Source organism: Osmerus eperlanus, chromosome 6 (assembly GCF_963692335.1).
Source record: "Osmerus eperlanus chromosome 6, fOsmEpe2.1, whole genome shotgun sequence".
Taxonomy (NCBI): domain Eukaryota; kingdom Metazoa; phylum Chordata; class Actinopteri; order Osmeriformes; family Osmeridae; genus Osmerus; species Osmerus eperlanus.
The window spans coordinates 3,561,113-3,578,855 of NC_085023.1; the positions used below are offsets into that span (position 1 = coordinate 3,561,113).

A 17,743-nucleotide genomic window follows, 5' to 3' on the forward strand; every position below is an offset into this window, starting at 1 on the left:
TTAAAAGCATTTTTTTTTTCTGCTCATTTACAACTGAAAATACGAGTGAAGTGTAGAATGAAATGGATGTCTTCTCATTTCCCCAAGAGGCAAGAGGCAGCCTCATCGTTGAATCAAAACGAATACATTTGGCAGACCGGTGTACAAATTGACCTAATCTCTATGACTTAAACGTCCTTTTAAGTTTTTCCCTTCTCGTGATATTTTCATGCATTTAGCCTACTCATTGCATTCATTCATTAATAAAGAACCCCCTTTGAAGATTATTCTACGACGTTACCCGGCAGTAGAAGATGGAATCGCGATTCAAACAGTACCATCTGCTAACTGAAAATATGCCCCCCAAAACGTAAATAAGCTTGACATTTATTTAGTGGAAAATCGCTCATTCATAAAAAGCTCACTGGTAGCGATCATTGTCAGTAACAACGCAAAATGCGATATAGCCCTGTGTGGAGAAGCTGCCCCGGTAAATTGTACTACTACGGTACAGTAGTAGTACAGACTAGACTACTGCTGTGTTCGTCTTGGTAGCGATTGCGTTGGTTGAATTGGATTTAACGTTTCGTTGTACGGTTTAGGCTGAAATTAATTATTTTCATGAACAGGTTGACAAAGTTTAGGCTGTGGCAATGAAGTTCAGGTTAGTAGTTAGATAGACTTTTGATTTAAGTAAGGGGAGTGCCGAACATGTTCTGTCGCCGTTTGACTTCCTACAGCTGTGTAAATGTTTTTGTAGTGTCTCGCGTAGGCTACAGCGTTGCAGTGATACACTGGATTGAAACCACAGGTAATGATAATTTCACCCACAAATCGTTTACTTGTAATCTAATGTCATAATAAATCCTACAACGAAAATGTATATGTGAGGAATGTTTATTTTAACGATTGAAAACAGATACATCATAGACCACTGTAGTATGTGTTGCCCGGGCAACACAGGCTAATGTCATGATGCTAATATTTCAGTGAAATAGTAGACTACTGTTTCCGAAAGTAGATGTACTTCCTTAATAATATCAGCTTATATTGTACATTACACATCACAATTGTGTGTCATATCACAAAGTAAAATGAGTAAATAGTTATCACCCTGGCCTCTTTGCTTGTGGCGTTCCTGCAGCTGCCTTGCAGTAAAGCTATAGTTAGCCTAGCTATCCCCCAAGTTAACAGATGCGAAACGAATGTTCTGCTACTGGTAGTCACGCGTGTTTTAGTGACGTAGTGACGTTAGTAACGTCAGTGACTGTGGCTAGCAAATTAGCCACCGTTAGCTTCACTTTTCGCCACAAAAACTTAACTTAAGCCCAAACCATGCAACGGAACGTAAATTCCAATAGAAGCAACGCAATCGCTACCAAGACAAACCTTTTGACACCGCCGTTGTGTATGTAGGCCAAATATTGACTGAGTTTTAGGGGGGCGAAAATAAACAATAATAAATAATATATATGTGAGAGAACAAAGGTTGTGCTCTCGCCGAAGGCTTGAGCACACCCAATTACAAAGGTCTTTAGAGGCAATTTTTCCTCCTTTTTAAAGCAGATTTCTTATCAACTAGAGTCTAGCAGAGAGAGAATACCGTGTGTGTGTGTGTGTGTGTGTGTGTGTGTGTGTGTGTAGGTGAGGAGGTTTGCAGAGGCGTTCTTCTGCCTGGAACACCCCAGACAGACTGCTCTGGCCTATCAGGAACTACAGTAAGATACACACACACACCTGTCACACCTCACCACCTCTTCCTCTCTCAGCTCCCCCTCTCTCACTTCCTCCCCAGTCCCACCTCCTCCCCCCCCACTCTCACCTCCTCCTCTCTCACTTCCTCCTCTCTCACCTCCTCCTCCCCCTCTCTCACCTCCTCTCTCAGCTCCTCCCCCTCTCTCACTTCCGCCCCAGTCTCACCTCCTCCTCCCCCTCTCTCACGTCCTCCTCTCTCAGCTCCTCATCCCCCTCTCTCACCTCCTCCTCTCTCAGCTCCTCTCTCACCTCCCCCTCTCACCTCCTCTCTCACCTCCTCCTCCCCCTCTCTCACCTCCTCCTCTCGCAGCTCCTCCTCCCCCTCTCTCAGCTCCTCCTCCCCCTCTCTCACCTCCTCTCTCACCTCCTCCACCCCCTCTCTCACCTCCTCCTCTCTCAGCTCCTCCTCCCCCTCTCTCAGCTCCTCCTCCCCCTCTCTCACCTCCTCCTCTCTCAGCTCCTCCTCCCCCTCTCTCACCTCCTCCTCTCTCAGTTCCTCCTCCCCCTCTCCCACATCCTCTCTCACCTCCTCCTCTCTCACCTCCTCCTCTCTCAGCTCCTCCTCCCCCTCTCTCACTTCCTCCCAGTCTCACCTCCTCCTCCCCCTCTCCCACCTCCTCCTCTGCCACCTCCTCCTCTCTCACTTCCTCCCAGTCTCACCTCCTCCTCCTCCTCTCCCACCTCCTCCTCTGCCACCTCCTCCTCCCCCTCTCTCACTTCCTCCCAGTCTCACCTCCTCCTCCCCCTCTCCCACCTCCTCCTCTGCCACCTCCTCCTCCCCCTCTCTCACTTTCTCCTTGAATAATAATAATACAGCAAGTGAAGTTCCCTTCAGTACTGTCCTACTTGATACAAAAAATATTTGAGATGCCTTTAATTTTACTCTTTGATTCCTTGTAATGGGCAACCTGCTTTGGAATCCACAACTATTTGAAAGTATTTGATGTAGTAATTGACCCCTGGCCTGCTCCTCTCAGCGCCCACAGCCACCAGCAGATGACTACTGCCATCAAGAGCTCCAACTACTTCCTGTCTCTTCCCCCACTTCCTGTGGAATGCGCTGACCTGGACGGGGACGTCAACTCTCTGCCAATCATCTTTGAGGACAGATACCTGGCCTCCATCACTGAGGGTCAGTACAACTGGCCCCACACACAGCACAGTAGAGAGAAATAAAGTAGGGTACAGTAGAGAACAATAAAGTAGAGAACAATAAAGTAGAGAACAATAAAGAAGTGTATAATAAAGAAGAGTACAACTGATACGCAGAGTTTTTGTAGAAGAGAAGACTTGTCTCCTTCTGAGGTCAAGAGGTCACCTTCTGAGGCCTCTTTACAGTCCACTGATAGATATGAAGTGTGGCCAGACTCACTGGAGACAGGAAGTAGGAAATAGGCAGAAACAGACTTCTATGAGTTACCATGTTGTCACAAACTTGCTGACCATTGCTTGCCTTTTAAGGACACGTTCTGTGGAATCTATATTTACTGTCTATCCATTGTATATAAGGACGTTTGTGATCCATTGACTCATCTAACCACTCTCTCCTGACTGGTTACGTGATCCGATATCGTTAGAATAAACTAAGTCGACCCTTTTAATTTTCGTGCATCTTTCCGGCCACCGAAAGACATCATCCTACCAACAACAAAGTAGGGTAGAGTAGAACAGTAGAAACCCTTCATGTGTGGACGTCTCCCCCCCCTGCCCTCCCCAGATCGTGACGGGCCCTGGCTGGGTGGGCAGCACGTGCCCTGTAGAGGCTCCACGTCTGGTCGCCCCGACAGGACCGGCCCCCGGGACTACACCCCCGGCCCCCCCTCCTCCTCCGCCTGCCCCAGCCCCCCCGCCGACCCTCGCCACGTCGTCATGGACACCAGTTGGCCCGACAGCTGCGACCCGCTGCCCAAGTCCAAGGGCAAGGCCGCCAAGCTGAAGAAGAACGCCAAGACTGACAACTGCAAGAAGCTGATCCGCCAGGGGTCCAGGGACTCTGTGGTGCTGGTCGGGTACAAGAACCTCAAGATCGCTGGAGGTGCTGGGGGCGGGGGAGGTGCACCGCAGGGGGGCGAAACTCCTCTCACCCCCAGGGAGGAGAGGGAGGCCCTGCTGGGGGAGCCCAGCTCAGACCTGCCCCCCAGGACCGCTGGCGGTCTGGTTGAAGGGGAGGCCCCTTTCCCTGAACCTGGGCCAGGCGCTGGGCCAGGCGCTGGGCCAGGCGCTGGGCTAGGCGCTGTTCCAGGTGCTGTTCCAGGTGCTGTTCCATGTGCTGTTCCAGGCGCTGGGCCAGGTGCTGTTCCAGGCGCTGGGCCGGACTGGCTGGGGGTGGAGGCTGCTGGCCTGTCCAGCAACAGCACCACCCTCCTGAGCCTGGACGCTCAGAACAAGCCCCAGGCCGGCACTGGGGCTGCTGCCCCCAATCGGACCCTCCCCCTGGAGCCCTGCAGCCTGAAGCACAGCCCTGGCTCCACCGGGGACCCTGGAGCTGCTGGACTTCCTGGTCCTGCTGGTTCTTCTGGGCTGAGGCACATCGAGGTTCGGCCAAGCCCCAGAGACCCCTACCTTGGGGACAAGGTCACAGTCCTGCTCCCTTGTCGGACAGACCCGGGCCCCCCGGGGTCCCGACCGGGGCTGGCATCCCTGCAGAGCACCAGGCTCCAGGATGGGGGGTTGGGAGCTGCCCCCTCTGCCTCCTCACGTCTCTCCGACTCGGGCATGGAGAGCGAGCCCAGCTCCCTGGCCCCGGGCCTCCAGGCTGGAGGGGTGGGGCTGGCAGCCAACCCTCCCCCCCTGCAGCCAGACAGGCCCCCCCTCAGCCCCTCCCCTCAGCCGGCCCCCCTCTGTTCCACCCCGGGGCTCTTCCCAGAGAACACCAGCGGTGTGAGTGGGGTCCAGTCCTCCCTGACCTCCATCACCTCCCTGCCGTCGGACGAGGAGGGCGAGGCGTCCACGGCCTCCAGCGGGGCCGAGGGCCCCACCAGGAAGTCCAGCGTTCTGGTCCAGGAGCAGAGCCTGGTGTTCTCTGGCGAGCCCGACAGCAGACCCGGAACCAGCATTCTCCACCCGGACCGGGCCCCGGCCCCAACCCTGGCCCCAGCACGCTGCACCCTGCCTGGGCAGGCTCTCCGCCCAGGTGGCCTCACCTCCACACCTCCAGCTGACTGCCAAACCTCCACCAATCCGCCTGAGCTGGACCCAGGCTCCAGGCTGGCCGGGGCCCCTGAGGGTATGGGGCCCCCAGAAGGGGTGGGGGTCTCTGGGGTGGAACCCCAGACCACCTGTCCCTCCAGTAACTCAGCCACCAGCAGCACTGACCTGGTGAAGAAAGGCATGGTGGAGAACTACTTTGGCTCTCGCTCTAGCACGGACGTGTCAGAGATCAGCCCCGTGGAGACGTCGGCCATCACCCTGGGGCTCGGAGCGGGACCCGGGCCTGGAGGGCAGGTGGAGGAGGAGGACGAGGAGGAGGAGGAAGACCAGGAGATGATTGAGAACGGCTTCTACGAGGAAGGCGATGGCTCTGCCTTCCTCAATGGGGCGACTGAGGGGGAGGCGGAGGGGGACCGGGGGGCGCAGGGGAGGAGTCTGCTGTTTGAGCAGTTTGGGCTGGAGCATCTCCCTGAGCCCAGGGGTGGTCCCCCGCGGGCCTGCCCCCGCCCCCCTCCTGGCCCCTCCTCCTCCCAGGCCCCGCCCCCAGCCTCCCGGGGCCCTGCCCCCTCAGCCCTGCAGTGGTTTGAGAAGGCCCCTGCGTCTCATGTGAAAGCGTGAGTGGAGATTTCACTGGCTTTTTTTTTGTTTTTCTGACTGCAGAGACGTGCTGTCGTAATGTGAATATCATGTAACTGCAGTGTTGTTACTATAGGACATTAGATGTAGTTACATGGTCGTTAATGTAACCTTCACGTAAAATGTTGGCGCATCGCTACACTCAAGCCAGGCTTCCTCTCACTCTAACCCCCCCCTCCTCCTCCCCCCCCTCCTCTCACTCTAACCCCCTCCTACTCCTTCCCGCCCCCTCCTCCTCCCCCCCGCCCCCTCCTCCTCCCCCCACTCCTCTCACTCTAACCCCCTCCTCCTCCCCCCCTTCTCTCACTCTAACCCCCTCCTCCTTCCCCTCCTTTCACTCTAACCCCCCCTCCTCCTCCCCCCCCTCCTCTCACTCTAACCCCCCCTCCTCTCACTCTAACCCCCCCTCCTCCTCCCCCCCCTCCTCTCACTCTAACCCCCCCTCCTCTCACTCTAACCCCCCCTCCTCCTCCCCCCCCTCCTCTCACTCTAACCCCCCCTCCTCCTTCCCCTCCTTTCACTCTAACCCCCCCTCCTCCTCCCCCCCCTCCTCTCACTCTAACCCCCCCTCTTCCTCCCCCCCCTCCTCTCACTCTAACCCCCCCCTCCTCCTCCCCCCCCCTCCTCTCACTGTAACCCCCCTCCTCCTCCCCCCCCTCCTCTCACTCTAACCCCCCCCTCTTCCTCCCCCCCTCCTCTCACTCTAACCCCCCCTCCTCTTCCCCCCCCCTCCTCTCACTGTAACCCCCCTCCTCATCCTCCTTCCCCTCCTTTCACTCTAACCCCCCCTCCTCCTCCCCCCCCTCCTCCTCCTCCCCCTCTCCTCCTCCTCCCCCTCTCCTCCTTCTCCCCCCCTCCTCCTCCTCCCCCTCTCCTCCTCCTCCCCCTCTCCTCCTTCTCCCCCCCTCCTCCTCCTCCCCCTCTCCTCCTTCTCCCCCCCCTCCTCCTCCTCCCCCCTCCTCCTTCTCCCCCCCCTCCTCCTATTCCCCTCTCTCCTCCTCCTCCCCCCTCCTCCTCCCCCCCCTCCTCCTCCTCCCCCCCTCCTCCTCCTTCTCCCCCTCTCCTCCTCCTCCCCCCCTCCTCCTTCTCCCCCCCTCCTCCTCCTCCCCCCCTCCTCCTCCCCCCCTCCTCCTCCTCCCCCTTTCCTCCTCCTCCCCCCCTCCTCCTCCCCCCCTCCTCCCCCTCTCCTCCTCCTCCCCCCCCTCCTCCTCCTCCTCCCCCCCTCCTCCTCCCCCCCCTCCTCCTCCCCCTCTCCTCCTCCTCCCCCTCTCCTCCTCCTCCCCTCCTCCTCCTCTCCCCCCCCCAGGTTCCTCCAGGGCCGTGAGGAGCTCCGGCAGCTGCGCCTGCCAGGCTTCCTGTACAGCGAGGTGGAACGCCTGGCCTCCACAGTGCCCTACTTCAGCCTGGAGGAGGACGACCGCAGCGAGGAGGGCATCCACCTGGTGGTGTGTGTCCACGGCCTGGATGGTGAGAAGCGTGTGTGTGTCCACGGCCTGGATGGTGAGAAGCGTGTGTGTGTCCACGGCCTGGATGGTGAGAAGCGTGTGTGTGTCCACGGCCTGGATGGTGAGAAGCGTGTGTGTGTCCACGGCCTGGATGGTGAGAAGCGTGTGTGTGTCCACGGCCTGGATGGTGAGAAGCGTGTGTGTGTCCACGGCCTGGATGGTGAGAAGCGTGTGTGTGTCCACGGCCTGGATGGTGAGAAGCGTGTGTGTGTCCACGGCCTGGATGGTGAGAAGCGTGTGTGTGTCCACGGCCTGGATGGTGAGAAGCGTGTGTGTGTCCACGGCCTGGATGGTGAGAAGCTGTGTGTGTCCACGGCCTGGATGGTGAGAAGCGTGTGTGTGTCCACGGCCTGGATGGTGAGAAGCGTGTGTGTGTCCACGGCCTGGATGGTGAGAAGCGTGTGTGTGTCCACGGCCTGGATGGTGAGAAGCGTGTGTGTGTCCACGGCCTGGATGGTGAGAAGCGTGTGTGTGTCCACGGCCTGGATGGTGAGAAGCGTGTGTGTGTCCACGGCCTGGATGGTGAGAAGCGTGTGTGTGTCCACGGCCTGGATGGTGAGAAGCGTGTGTGTGTCCACGGCCTGGATGGTGAGAAGCGTGTGTGTGTCCACGGCCTGGATGGTGAGAAGCGTGTGTGTGTCCACGGCCTGGATGGTGAGAAGCGTGTGTGTGTCCACGGCCTGGATGGTGAGAAGCGTGTGTGTGTCCATGGCCTGTGTGTGTGTGTCCACGGCCTGGATGGTGAGAAGCGTGTGTGTGTCCACGGCCTGGATGGTGAGAAGCGTGTGTGTGTCCATGGCCTGTGTGTGTGTGTGTGTGTCCACGGCCTGGATGGTGAGAAGCGTGTGTGTGTCCATGGCCTGTGTGTGTGTGTGTGTGTCCACGGCCTGGATGGTGAGAAGCGTGTGTGTGTCCATGGCCTGTGTGTGTGTGTGTGTGTCCACGGCCTGGATGGTGAGAAGCGTGTGTGTGTCCATGGCCTGTGTGTGTGTGTCCATGGCCTGTGTGTGTGTGTCCATGGCCTGGATGGGGCTGTGTGTGTGTGTGTCCATGGCTTGTGTGTGTGTGTGTGTCCATGGCCTGGATGGGGCTGTGTGTGTGTGTGTCCATGGCTTGTGTGTGTGTGTGTGTGTCCATGGCCTGTGTGTGTGTGTGTGTGTGTGTGTGTCCACGGCCTGGATGGTGAGAAGCGTGTGTGTGTCCATGGCCTGTGTGTGTGTGTCCATGGCCTGTGTGTGTGTGTGTGTGTGTCCATGGCCTGGATGGGGCTGTGTGTGTGTGTCCATGGCCTGGATGGGGCTGTGTGTGTGTGTGTCCATGGCCTGGATGGGGCTGTGTGTGTGTGTGTCCATGGCTTGTGTGTGTGTGTGTGTGTCCATGGCCTGTGTGTGTGTGTGTGTGTGTGTGTGTCCACGGCCTGGATGGTGAGAAGCGTGTGTGTGTCCATGGCCTGTGTGTGTGTGTCCATGGCCTGTGTGTGTGTGTGTGTGTGTCCATGGCCTGGATGGGGCTGTGTGTGTGTGTCCATGGCCTGGATGGGGCTGTGTGTGTGTGTCCATGGCCTGGATGGGGCTGTGTGTGTGTGTGTGTGTCCATGGCCTGGATGGGGCTGTGTGTGTGTGTCCACGGCCTGGATGGGGCTGTGTGTGTGTGTCCATGGCCTGGATGGGGCTGTGTGTGTCCACGGCCTGGATGGGGCTGTGTGTGTGGTTGGCAGCATGTGGTGATGAGGATTAGCATGAGTGATGTTTCCAGACAGGCTAGACCTGAGATCCTGGACCTGGTGGATCTGGACCGGTCCTGGGTTTGTTGTTAACTTTGTGTCTCACATTTCCTGCCCTCCTACCTCCTCCCTCCTCCTCCTCCTCCTCTTCTTCCTATCTTTCTCCTACCCATGCCACTCTCCTCCTCCTCCTACTCCTTTTCTCCTCCTCTCCTACCTATGCTACTCCTCTCCTCCTCCTATTCCTCTCCTCATCCTCTCCTCCAGGTAACAGTGCAGACCTGAGGCTGGTGAAGACCTACCTGGAGCTAGGACTGCCTGGATCCAGAATAGATTTCCTCATGTCTGAACGCAATCAGGTAACCAGGTAACCCTAACCCCACCAGCTAACTAACCTAACCAGTTAACCAGGTGACCAACCAACCCCACCAGTTAACTAAACTAACTAGGTAACCAGGTAACCAACTCAACCAGTTTACAAAGTAACCAACCCTACCAGTTAACTAACCTAACTAGGTAACCAACCCTACCAGTTAACTAACCTAACTAGGTAAACAACCCCATCAGTTAACTAACCTAACTAAGTAAACAACCCTACCAGTTAACTAACCTTACTAGGTCACCAACCCCACCAGTTAACTAACATAACAAAGTAACCAATCCCACCAGTTAACTAACCTGACTAGGTAACCATCCCAGATCAGATGAGTGTCCTTCCTCTTGATGGTGTCAGACTGTCTCTCCTTCCTCTGGATGTCAGACTGTCTCTCTCTCCTTCCTCTGGATGTCAGACTGTCTCTCTCTCCTTCCTCTTGATGGTTTCAGACTGTCTCTCTCTCCTTCCTCTGGATGTCAGACTGTCTCTCTCTCTCCTTCCTCTGGATGTCAGACTGCCTCTCTCTCCTTCCTCTGGATGTCAGACTGTCTCTCTCTCCTTCCTCTGGATGTCAGACTGTCTCTCTCTCCTTCCTCTTGATGGTTTCAGACTGTCTCTCTCTCCTTCCTCTGGATGTCAGACTGTCTCTCTCTCTCCTTCCTCTGGATGTCAGACTGTCTCTCTCTCCTTCATCTGGATGTCAGACTGTCTCTCTCCTTCCTCTGGATGTCAGACTGTCTCTCTCTCCTTCCTCTGGATGTCAGACTGTCTCTCTCTCTCCTTCCTCTGGATGTCAGACTGTCTCTCTCTCCTTCCTGTGGATGTCAGACTGTCTCTCTCTCCTTCCTCTTGATGGTGTCAGACTGTCTCTCTCTCCTTCCTCTTGATGGTGTCAGACTGTCTCTCTCTCCTTCCTCTGGATGTCAGACTGTCTCTCTCTCCTTCCTCTGGATGGTGTCAGACTGTCTCTCTCTCCTTCCTGTGGATGTCAGACTGTCTCTCTCTCTTTCCTCTGGATGGTGTCAGACTGTCTCTCTCTCCTTCCTCTGGATGTCAGACTGTCTCTCTCTCCTTCCTCTGGATGTCAGACTGTCTCTCTCCTTCCTCTGGATGGTGTCAGACTGTCTCTCTGTCCTTCCTCTGGATGTCAGACTGTCTCTCTCTCCTTCCTCTGGATGGTGTCAGACTGTCTCTCTCTCATTCCTCTTGATGGTGTCAGACTGCCTCTCTCTCCTTCATCTGGATGTCAGACTGTCTCTCTCTCCTTCCTCTTGATGGTGTCAGACTGTCTCTCTCTCCTTCCTCTGGATGTCGGACTGTCTCTCTCTCCTTCCTCTGGATGGTGTCAGACTGTCTCTCTCTCCTTCATCTGGATGTCAGACTGTCTCTCTCTCCTTCCTCTGGATGTCAGACTGTCTCTCTCCTTCCTCTGGATGTCAGACTGTCTCTTTCCTTCCACAGAACGACACGTTTGCTGACTTTGAGTCGATGACCGACCGTCTCTTGGACGAGATAGTCCAGTATATCCAGATCTACAACCTCACCGTCTCCAAGATCAGGTCAGTCTGGAAGAACATCCTTCCCTGCTCCCATACTGAGAACATCCTGCTCTGCTCCCATACTGAGAACATCCTTCCGTGAACATACAAAACTTTAACCAATCAATGCATGATGAAGGTAAAAGGAATCAAAGGTGATGAGGATGCAATTGGACAGTATGTTTCTGTCAGTGATGTGGTGTGGATGCTGTGCCAGCTTCGTAGGTCACTCCCTGGGGAACCTGATCGTGCGCTCCGTCCTGACCCGACCCAGGTTCAAGTGCTACCTGAGCAGGCTGCACACCTTCCTGTCGCTGTCTGGGCCCCACCTGGGCACACTCTACAACAGCTCCGCCCTGGTCAACACAGGTACGCCTGAGGGACGGGGGGAGGAGGAGAGGAGGGGGGGGTAGAGGGGAGGGAGAAGGGAGGAGGACGGTGTGTCTGTAATGCAGGAGTGGGTTTCATGGTTGTGGTCATGTCTATCCCATCCTCAACCTCCACTCTCCTCCTCCTCCTTCCACTCTCCTCCTCTTCCTCTTCTCCTCCACCTCCTCTCCTTCTCCCACTCTCCACTCTCCTCCTCCTTCCTCTATCCCCCTCGCCTTGTCTCCTCCACCCTCCTCTCTGTCTCCACTCTCCTCCTCCTCCCTGTCTCCACTCTCCTCCTCCTCCCTGTCTCCACTCTCCTCCTCCCTGTCTCCTCCTCCCTGTCTCCTCCTCCTCCCTGTCTCCTCTCTCCTCCTCCCTGTCTCCACTCTCCTCCCTGTCTCCTCTCTCCTCCTCCCTGTCTCCTCCTCCTCCGTCTCCTCTCTCCTCCCTGTCTCCACTCTCCTCCTCCCTGTCTCCTCTCTCCTCCTCCCTGTCTCCTCCTCCCTGTCTCCTCTCTCCTCCTCTTCTCTGTCTCCACTCGCCTCCCTGTCTCCTCCTCCCTGTCTCCACTCTCCTCCCTGTCTCCTCCTCCTCCCTCTCTCCTCCTCCCTCTCTCCTCCTCCTCCCTCTCTCCTCCTCCTCCTTCTCTCCTCCACCTCCCTGTCTCCACTCTCCTCCTCCTCCCTGTCTCCACTCTCCTCCCTGTCTCCTCTCTCCTCCTCCCTGTCTCCACTCTCCTCCTCCTCCCTGTCTCCACTCTCCTCCTCCCTGTCTCCTCTCTCCTCCTCCCTGTCTCCACTCTCCTCCTCCTCCCTCTCTCCTCCTCCTCCCTGTCTCCACTCTCCTCCTCCTCCCTGTCTCCACTCCTCCTCCTCCTCCCTGTCTCCACTCTCCTCCTCCTCCCTCTCTCCTCCTCCTCCCTGTCTCCACTCTCCTCCTCCTCCCTGTCTCCACTCCTCCTCCTCCTCCCTCTCTCCTCCTCCTCCCTGTCTCCACTCCTCCTCCTCCTCCCTGTCTCCACTCTCCTCCTCCTCCCTGTCTCCACTCCTCCTCCTCCTCCCTCTCTCCTCCTCCTCCCTGTCTCCACTCCTCCTCCTCCTCCCTGTCTCCACTCCTCCTCCTCCCTGTCTCCACTCTCCTCCTCCTCCCTGTCTCCACTCCTCCTCCTCCTCCCTGTCTCCACTCCTCCTCCTCCCTGTCTCCACTCTCCTCCTCCTCCCTGTCTCCACTCCTCCTCCTCCTCCCTGTCTCCTCCTCCCTGTCTCCTCCTCCTCCCTGTCTCCACTCCTCCTCCTCCTCCCTGTCTCCTCCTCCCTGTCTCCTCCTCCTCCCTGTCTCCACTCCTCCTCCTCCTCCCTCTCTCCTCCTCCTCCCTGTCTCCACTCCTCCTCCTCCTCCCTGTCTCCACTCTCCTCCTCCTCCCTGTCTCCACTCCTCCTCCTCCTCCCTCTCTCCTCCTCCTCCCTGTCTCCACTCCTCCTCCTCCTCCCTGTCTCCACTCCTCCTCCTCCCTGTCTCCACTCTCCTCCTCCTCCCTGTCTCCACTCCTCCTCCTCCTCCCTGTCTCCACTCCTCCTCCTCCCTGTCTCCACTTTCCTCCTCCTCCCTGTCTCCACTCCTCCTCCTCCTCCCTGTCTCCTCCTCCCTGTCTCCTCCTCCCTGTCTCCTCCTCCTCCCTGTCTCCACTCCTCCTCCTCCTCCCTGTCTCCTCCTCCTCCCTGTCTCCACTCCTCCTCCTCCTCCCTGTCTCCTCCTCCCTGTCTCCTCCTCCTCCCTGTCTCCACTCCTCCTCCTCCTCCCTGTCTCCTCCTCCCTGTCTCCACTCCTCCCTGTCTCCTCCTCCTCCCTGTCTCCTCCTCCCTGTCTCCTCCTCCCTGTCTCCACTCCTCCCTGTCTCCTCCTCCTCCCTGTCTCCTCCTCCCTGTCTCCACTCCTCCTCCTCCTCCCTGTCTCCTCCTCCTCCCTGTCTCCTCAGGGCTGTGGTTCATGCAGAAGTGGAAGAAGTCTGGCTCTCTGCTGCAGCTCACCTGCAGAGACCACTCAGATCCCCGGCAGACCTTCCTGTACAAGCTGAGCAAGAAAGCTGGTGAGATGTCTGTGTCTGTCTCTCTCTGTCCACCTGTCTGTCTCTCTCTGTCCACCTGTCTGTCTCTCTCTGTCCACCTGTCTGTCTCTCTATGTCCACCTGTCTGTCTCTCTGTCCACCTGTCTGTCTCTCTCGGTCCACCTGTCTGTCTCTCTCGGTCCACCTGTCTGTCTCTCTCTGTCCATCTGTCTGTCTCTCTATGTCCACCTGTCTGTCTCTCTCTGTCCACCTGTCTGTCTCTCTCTCTATCCACCTGCCTCTAACTTCCTCTCTCTATCTACCTGCCTCTAACTTCCTCTCTCTATCTACCTGCCTCTAACTTGCTCTCTCTATCTACCTGCCTCTAACTTGCTCTCTCTATCCACCTGCCTCTAACTTGCTCTCTTTCTAATCTCTATCCACCTGCCTCTAACTTGCTCTCTCTATCCACCTGCCTCTAACTAGCTCTCTCTATCTCTATCCATCAACTTCTCTCTTTCTATGCCTCCAACTAGCTGTCAGATCTTCTCTCTCTCACTTTGTTAAAATATTTTTCTAACAATATGTCTCTGTCAACCTGTCTCCCCCAGCTGGTGGTCTCACTGCAGGTGTGTGTGTGTATGTGTGGGGGGGTGGGGGGTGGGGGGGGGGGGGTGGGTGGTGCAGAACTTCTGAGAGAGTGCAAGACGGGTGTTACTAATCCCAACAAAGACCCTACAGACCACAGTCATTGTCTTGATACGTTAAGCACAGAGAGTAAAACACTTTCGCCACTGAAACGTAGGACTCGCCAAGCCACCCAATTAGAAGGAATAGGAACTCGCAAGACTAAAACACATTTTTTACATACTTACATACATACACACACACACATACAAATACGCACATACACACAAACACACACACACACACACACTTATGGTGTGACTGTGCCTTTCTCTCCCTCCATCCTGGTTGGTTTGTGTGCTGCAGGTCTTCAGTTCTTCAGGAACGTGGTTCTGGTGAGTTCCCTGCAGGACCGCTATGTCCCGTACCACTCGGCCCGTGTTGAGATGTGCAAGACAGCCTTGAAGGACAAGCAGACAGGTGAGGCCTGGTCACACATGCTTAGAGCACAGTTGTTTCACCCCTGACCTCGCCCGTCTCACTGCCCTTTCTGGTCCTCCATTTTTTGCCCCTCTCTTTTTTTCTCCACCTCTTTCCGTTCCCACACCTTTCTCCCTCTCCTTCACAATATTAAAATGCTCCCCCTCTTCTGTTCTTCCCACCCTACCTTCTCTCCTTCTCTCTATTCCTCTCTCCTTCCCTCTCTCCCTCTCTCTATTCCTCTCTCTTTCCCTCTCTCCCTCTCTCCCTCTCTCCCTCTCTCTATTCCTCTCTCCCTCTCTCTATTCCTCTCTCCCTCTCTCTCTCCCTCTCTCTATTCCTCTCCATCTCTCCTTCTCTCGCTCCCTCTCTCTATTCCTCTCTCCTCCTTCTCTCCCTCTCTCTCTTCATCTCTCCTTCCCTCTCTCTCCCTCTCTACTCCCTCCATCCCTCTCTGTCCCTCCGTCAGGCCCGGTCTATGCTGAGATGATAGAGAACCTCCTGTTACCCGTGCTTCAGAACAGAGACTGCAACCTGGTGCGCTATGATGTCATCCACGCGCTGCCCAACACCGCCAACTCCCTGATTGGCCGAGCAGCCCACATCGCCGTCCTGGACTCCGAGATCTTTCTGGAGAAGTTCTTCCTGGTCGCAGGACTCAAGTTCTTTCACTAGGGGGCACTAGAGGCCATGGACTGAGGAGAAGAGGGATTACCTTGTGGAAGTATACCTCACTGCATCCAAACCCAATGTTCGTATCAACTGTCTTATCTGGTTGTTTATTCACAGTTTTATACACATAGCCTTTTTTATGATTTTTCTTAGATTTCTATGAATGTTCTTCATGGTGAGGAAGTCATTCTGCTCACCTTTTGTTTGTATATTTCAGTGTTATTTAAGTATACAAAGTTAAGTCATTGTGTCATCGGACATTCGGATAAACAATTCAACCGAACTGGAAATGTAGCTGCTAAAAATGAAATGGTTATTTTTCTGAGGTTGTGATAAACGTGATGATACAAATGATAAACCTGTGTTACTGGTGTTGGAAGAAGCATTTTTACCTGGAGAACATCTTCACATCAGATCTAGACGCTTACATTGCACCTCGACTGCATAAAAAAAAAAAAAGCTTTTGTACTGAGTATAGTCATTTGTACAATTCAATAACTTTTTGTTTTTTATTGTCAGTTTAGTTTCTTTACGTGCAGAGGGCAAAGACAATGCAAATGAGATAGTTATAGAGGCAGTTGATGGTGGTTAGACTGTATCCTGCTACATGTGTCTCCTGAACCCACCAGCCCAGGCTGTCAGAGACACCTGAACCTGAGACATGAACAGAGAGTGTCCTGGCGGGGATGTCAGTGGTTCAACGTGGCTCGAGGTGATTACGCAATCTGACGAAAAGTGGAGGATTGGGAGTAATTTATGCTTTTGAACTGGAGAGTATTGTTTTAAATAAAAATCGAATTATTTCATTGCACTTTGGACCATTAAATATGTGTATTATCAGGAAGTGTCTGTTCCTTCCTCCAACATGGTGTGTAATTATACCTCTTTCATTGTCAGGTTGATGTGTGTGTGGGGGTGTGGCTTTAAGAGAGTATGTAAGGAAATTATTGTGCGTGTTAGTGAGTGAGAGCATGTCTGTTGTGTGTGTTATTGAGAGTGTATGTGTTGTGTGTGTGTGTGTGTCGTGTTTTCATGTTTGCCTACAATGTTATGTCTTGTTGAGTCGGCCTTCCAACTAGTCTTGCGGAGTAGGGCTAGGGTTATCCCCCTCAGATTCCCCCCTTCTCTCACCCTCACCCCCCTGCACCTCAACCCCATCCTCACTGCCATCCCCCTCACCTCACCCTCATTGCCCCACCCCCTCCTCCCCCAGCACCCTCCCCTCTGCCCCCTTTAACCCCAGCCTCTCATCTCTGCGCCCATATTTGGAGAGCGCAGGGCATTGTGGGATGAGGTAATGTGTCCAAACATTACACTAGTGGGGTCAGAGTTCCTTATGGAGGGGGGGGGGGGGGTAGGCTCCTACTGGGAGGAGGTTGTGGACCAGGACAATGTCTGGCCATCATGGCAGCTTAGATGCTCTTTAGGGGGTACAGGCCAACTGACAGACCCCCCATCTCTCTTTCTCTCGGTCTTAAAATAAGAGTTTTCTTTGAAAGTAAAACCTTAAATTGAAACAGAGATGAACATTGCTTCCACTTGATTTTTTGGAACCATGACCCAAGGTCAAAGCAGTTGTGTGTTTTTTGTATATTGCTTTTCTAGCATGTTCTTCTAGCATGTTCTAGCGTTGCTGGATTACTGAGAGCCTGCTGTGTATTCCGACTTGTCACTTCTCTCATCAGTGACGGAAGGAAGGAAGGTTATTTTGACAGTGTTTACACTGGCCACCGCGTCATAAGGTGAGACTGTAGGAGGTCCAACATTGTCTCCTTGACAAAAACAATTAACCTCACAAAGAACCACAGCTCAAACGAAACGGTAAATGGTCGCACATCGATGTTTTACACTCTAATGGGGCCCTGGTACAATGGTCGCATCTCCGCGGTCACAGCTACGTGTTCGAGGCACAAATTGTTGTCATGGTTTCAATTCCGGGCATTATACCCAAGTGTTGGACCAAAGTCAAATTAGGCCTATGTTTGGACTATTATTGTTAGTGCAAGTTTTGCAATCCTCATCCAGTTACGGCTATACGGTGCACACCAAAAGTCAGCTCTATTTTACCGACTAGAACAGCCTAACTGGCACCAGGTTAACCGAGAGACAACAATCCCTGAAAACAATTAGCTGTAATCTGTTGATCTAATGCTAATCTAGTTAATCTGTCGCTAAAGACAAGATCGGCCAGACAGATTCTTCTAAACGGACGCCCGTATTTACGATTTGTGTAATAGCCTAGTAAATAGCCTATAGCCAACTGATCAGCATGGTTGTACAAGAGTCATTAGTAAAGTTATTCTATCCAGCCTAGTCTAATATTATTTGATATACTATATATTAGCCTGTTGAGTATTGTTCTAAATCATTCCTGTTCAGAGAATATAGTTTTACCTATTAGACAACTAATAGCTTTATGTTGTACGATATCCTTAACCATTAAACTATTACATTGCATTTACATATGCATTTAGCAGACTATTTTATCCAAAGCGACTTCCAAAAGAGAGTTTTGCAAAAGTGCATAGGTCACTGATCATAACAACGTGATAGCCCCAAACATTACGGGTAGCCAAACATGAAGCATACATTGTGAAACCAAATAAGTCCCAAAGGGTAGAACAATAAGAGCATGTTGTTAGAGAAGTTACAATTAAACAGCAAGAACCTCAAAAAGTGCAAGAGTGTACCTGTGAAAAAAAGCAATATAGGATGTTTAGAATTACATTATATGAATATTACATATATTATTAGGCTATACATTTTTGTACAAACATTGTTTTTGGTAAATTGTTTTGTAATCCACTTGTCTAAAATAACTAACTCGAAATTGCTGGGAAACCGTCGGGAGGTGCGAATACATTCTCAACATATTCCTTGAGTAGA

At 54.0% G+C, this 17,743-nt stretch overlaps 1 protein-coding gene across 5 annotated transcripts in view; it reads left to right on the forward strand.

The window, feature by feature from the left end:
- Positions 1-15,666, forward strand: part of fam135a (family with sequence similarity 135 member A) — a 44,558-nt gene extending 28,892 nt beyond the window's left edge. For 3 of the 5 annotated variants that reach the window (XM_062463009.1, XM_062463013.1, XM_062463010.1), the window contains 10 exons: positions 1,624-1,697; positions 2,712-2,866; positions 3,452-5,498; positions 6,827-6,987; positions 9,016-9,107; positions 10,586-10,683; positions 10,880-11,031; positions 13,010-13,120; positions 14,072-14,185; positions 14,655-15,666. In XM_062463009.1, coding sequence (XP_062318993.1) covers positions 1,624-1,697; positions 2,712-2,866; positions 3,452-5,498; positions 6,827-6,987; positions 9,016-9,107; positions 10,586-10,683; positions 10,880-11,031; positions 13,010-13,120; positions 14,072-14,185; positions 14,655-14,860 — 3,210 coding nt within the window. In that variant the 3' untranslated portion in view covers positions 14,861-15,666. The remainder of the gene's footprint in view (positions 1-1,623; positions 1,698-2,711; positions 2,867-3,451; positions 5,499-6,826; positions 6,988-9,015; positions 9,108-10,585; positions 10,684-10,879; positions 11,032-13,009; positions 13,121-14,071; positions 14,186-14,654) is intronic. The other 2 variants (XM_062463011.1, XM_062463012.1) reach the window with 2 other exon arrangements.
- Positions 15,667-17,743: the final 2,077 nt, after the last annotated feature.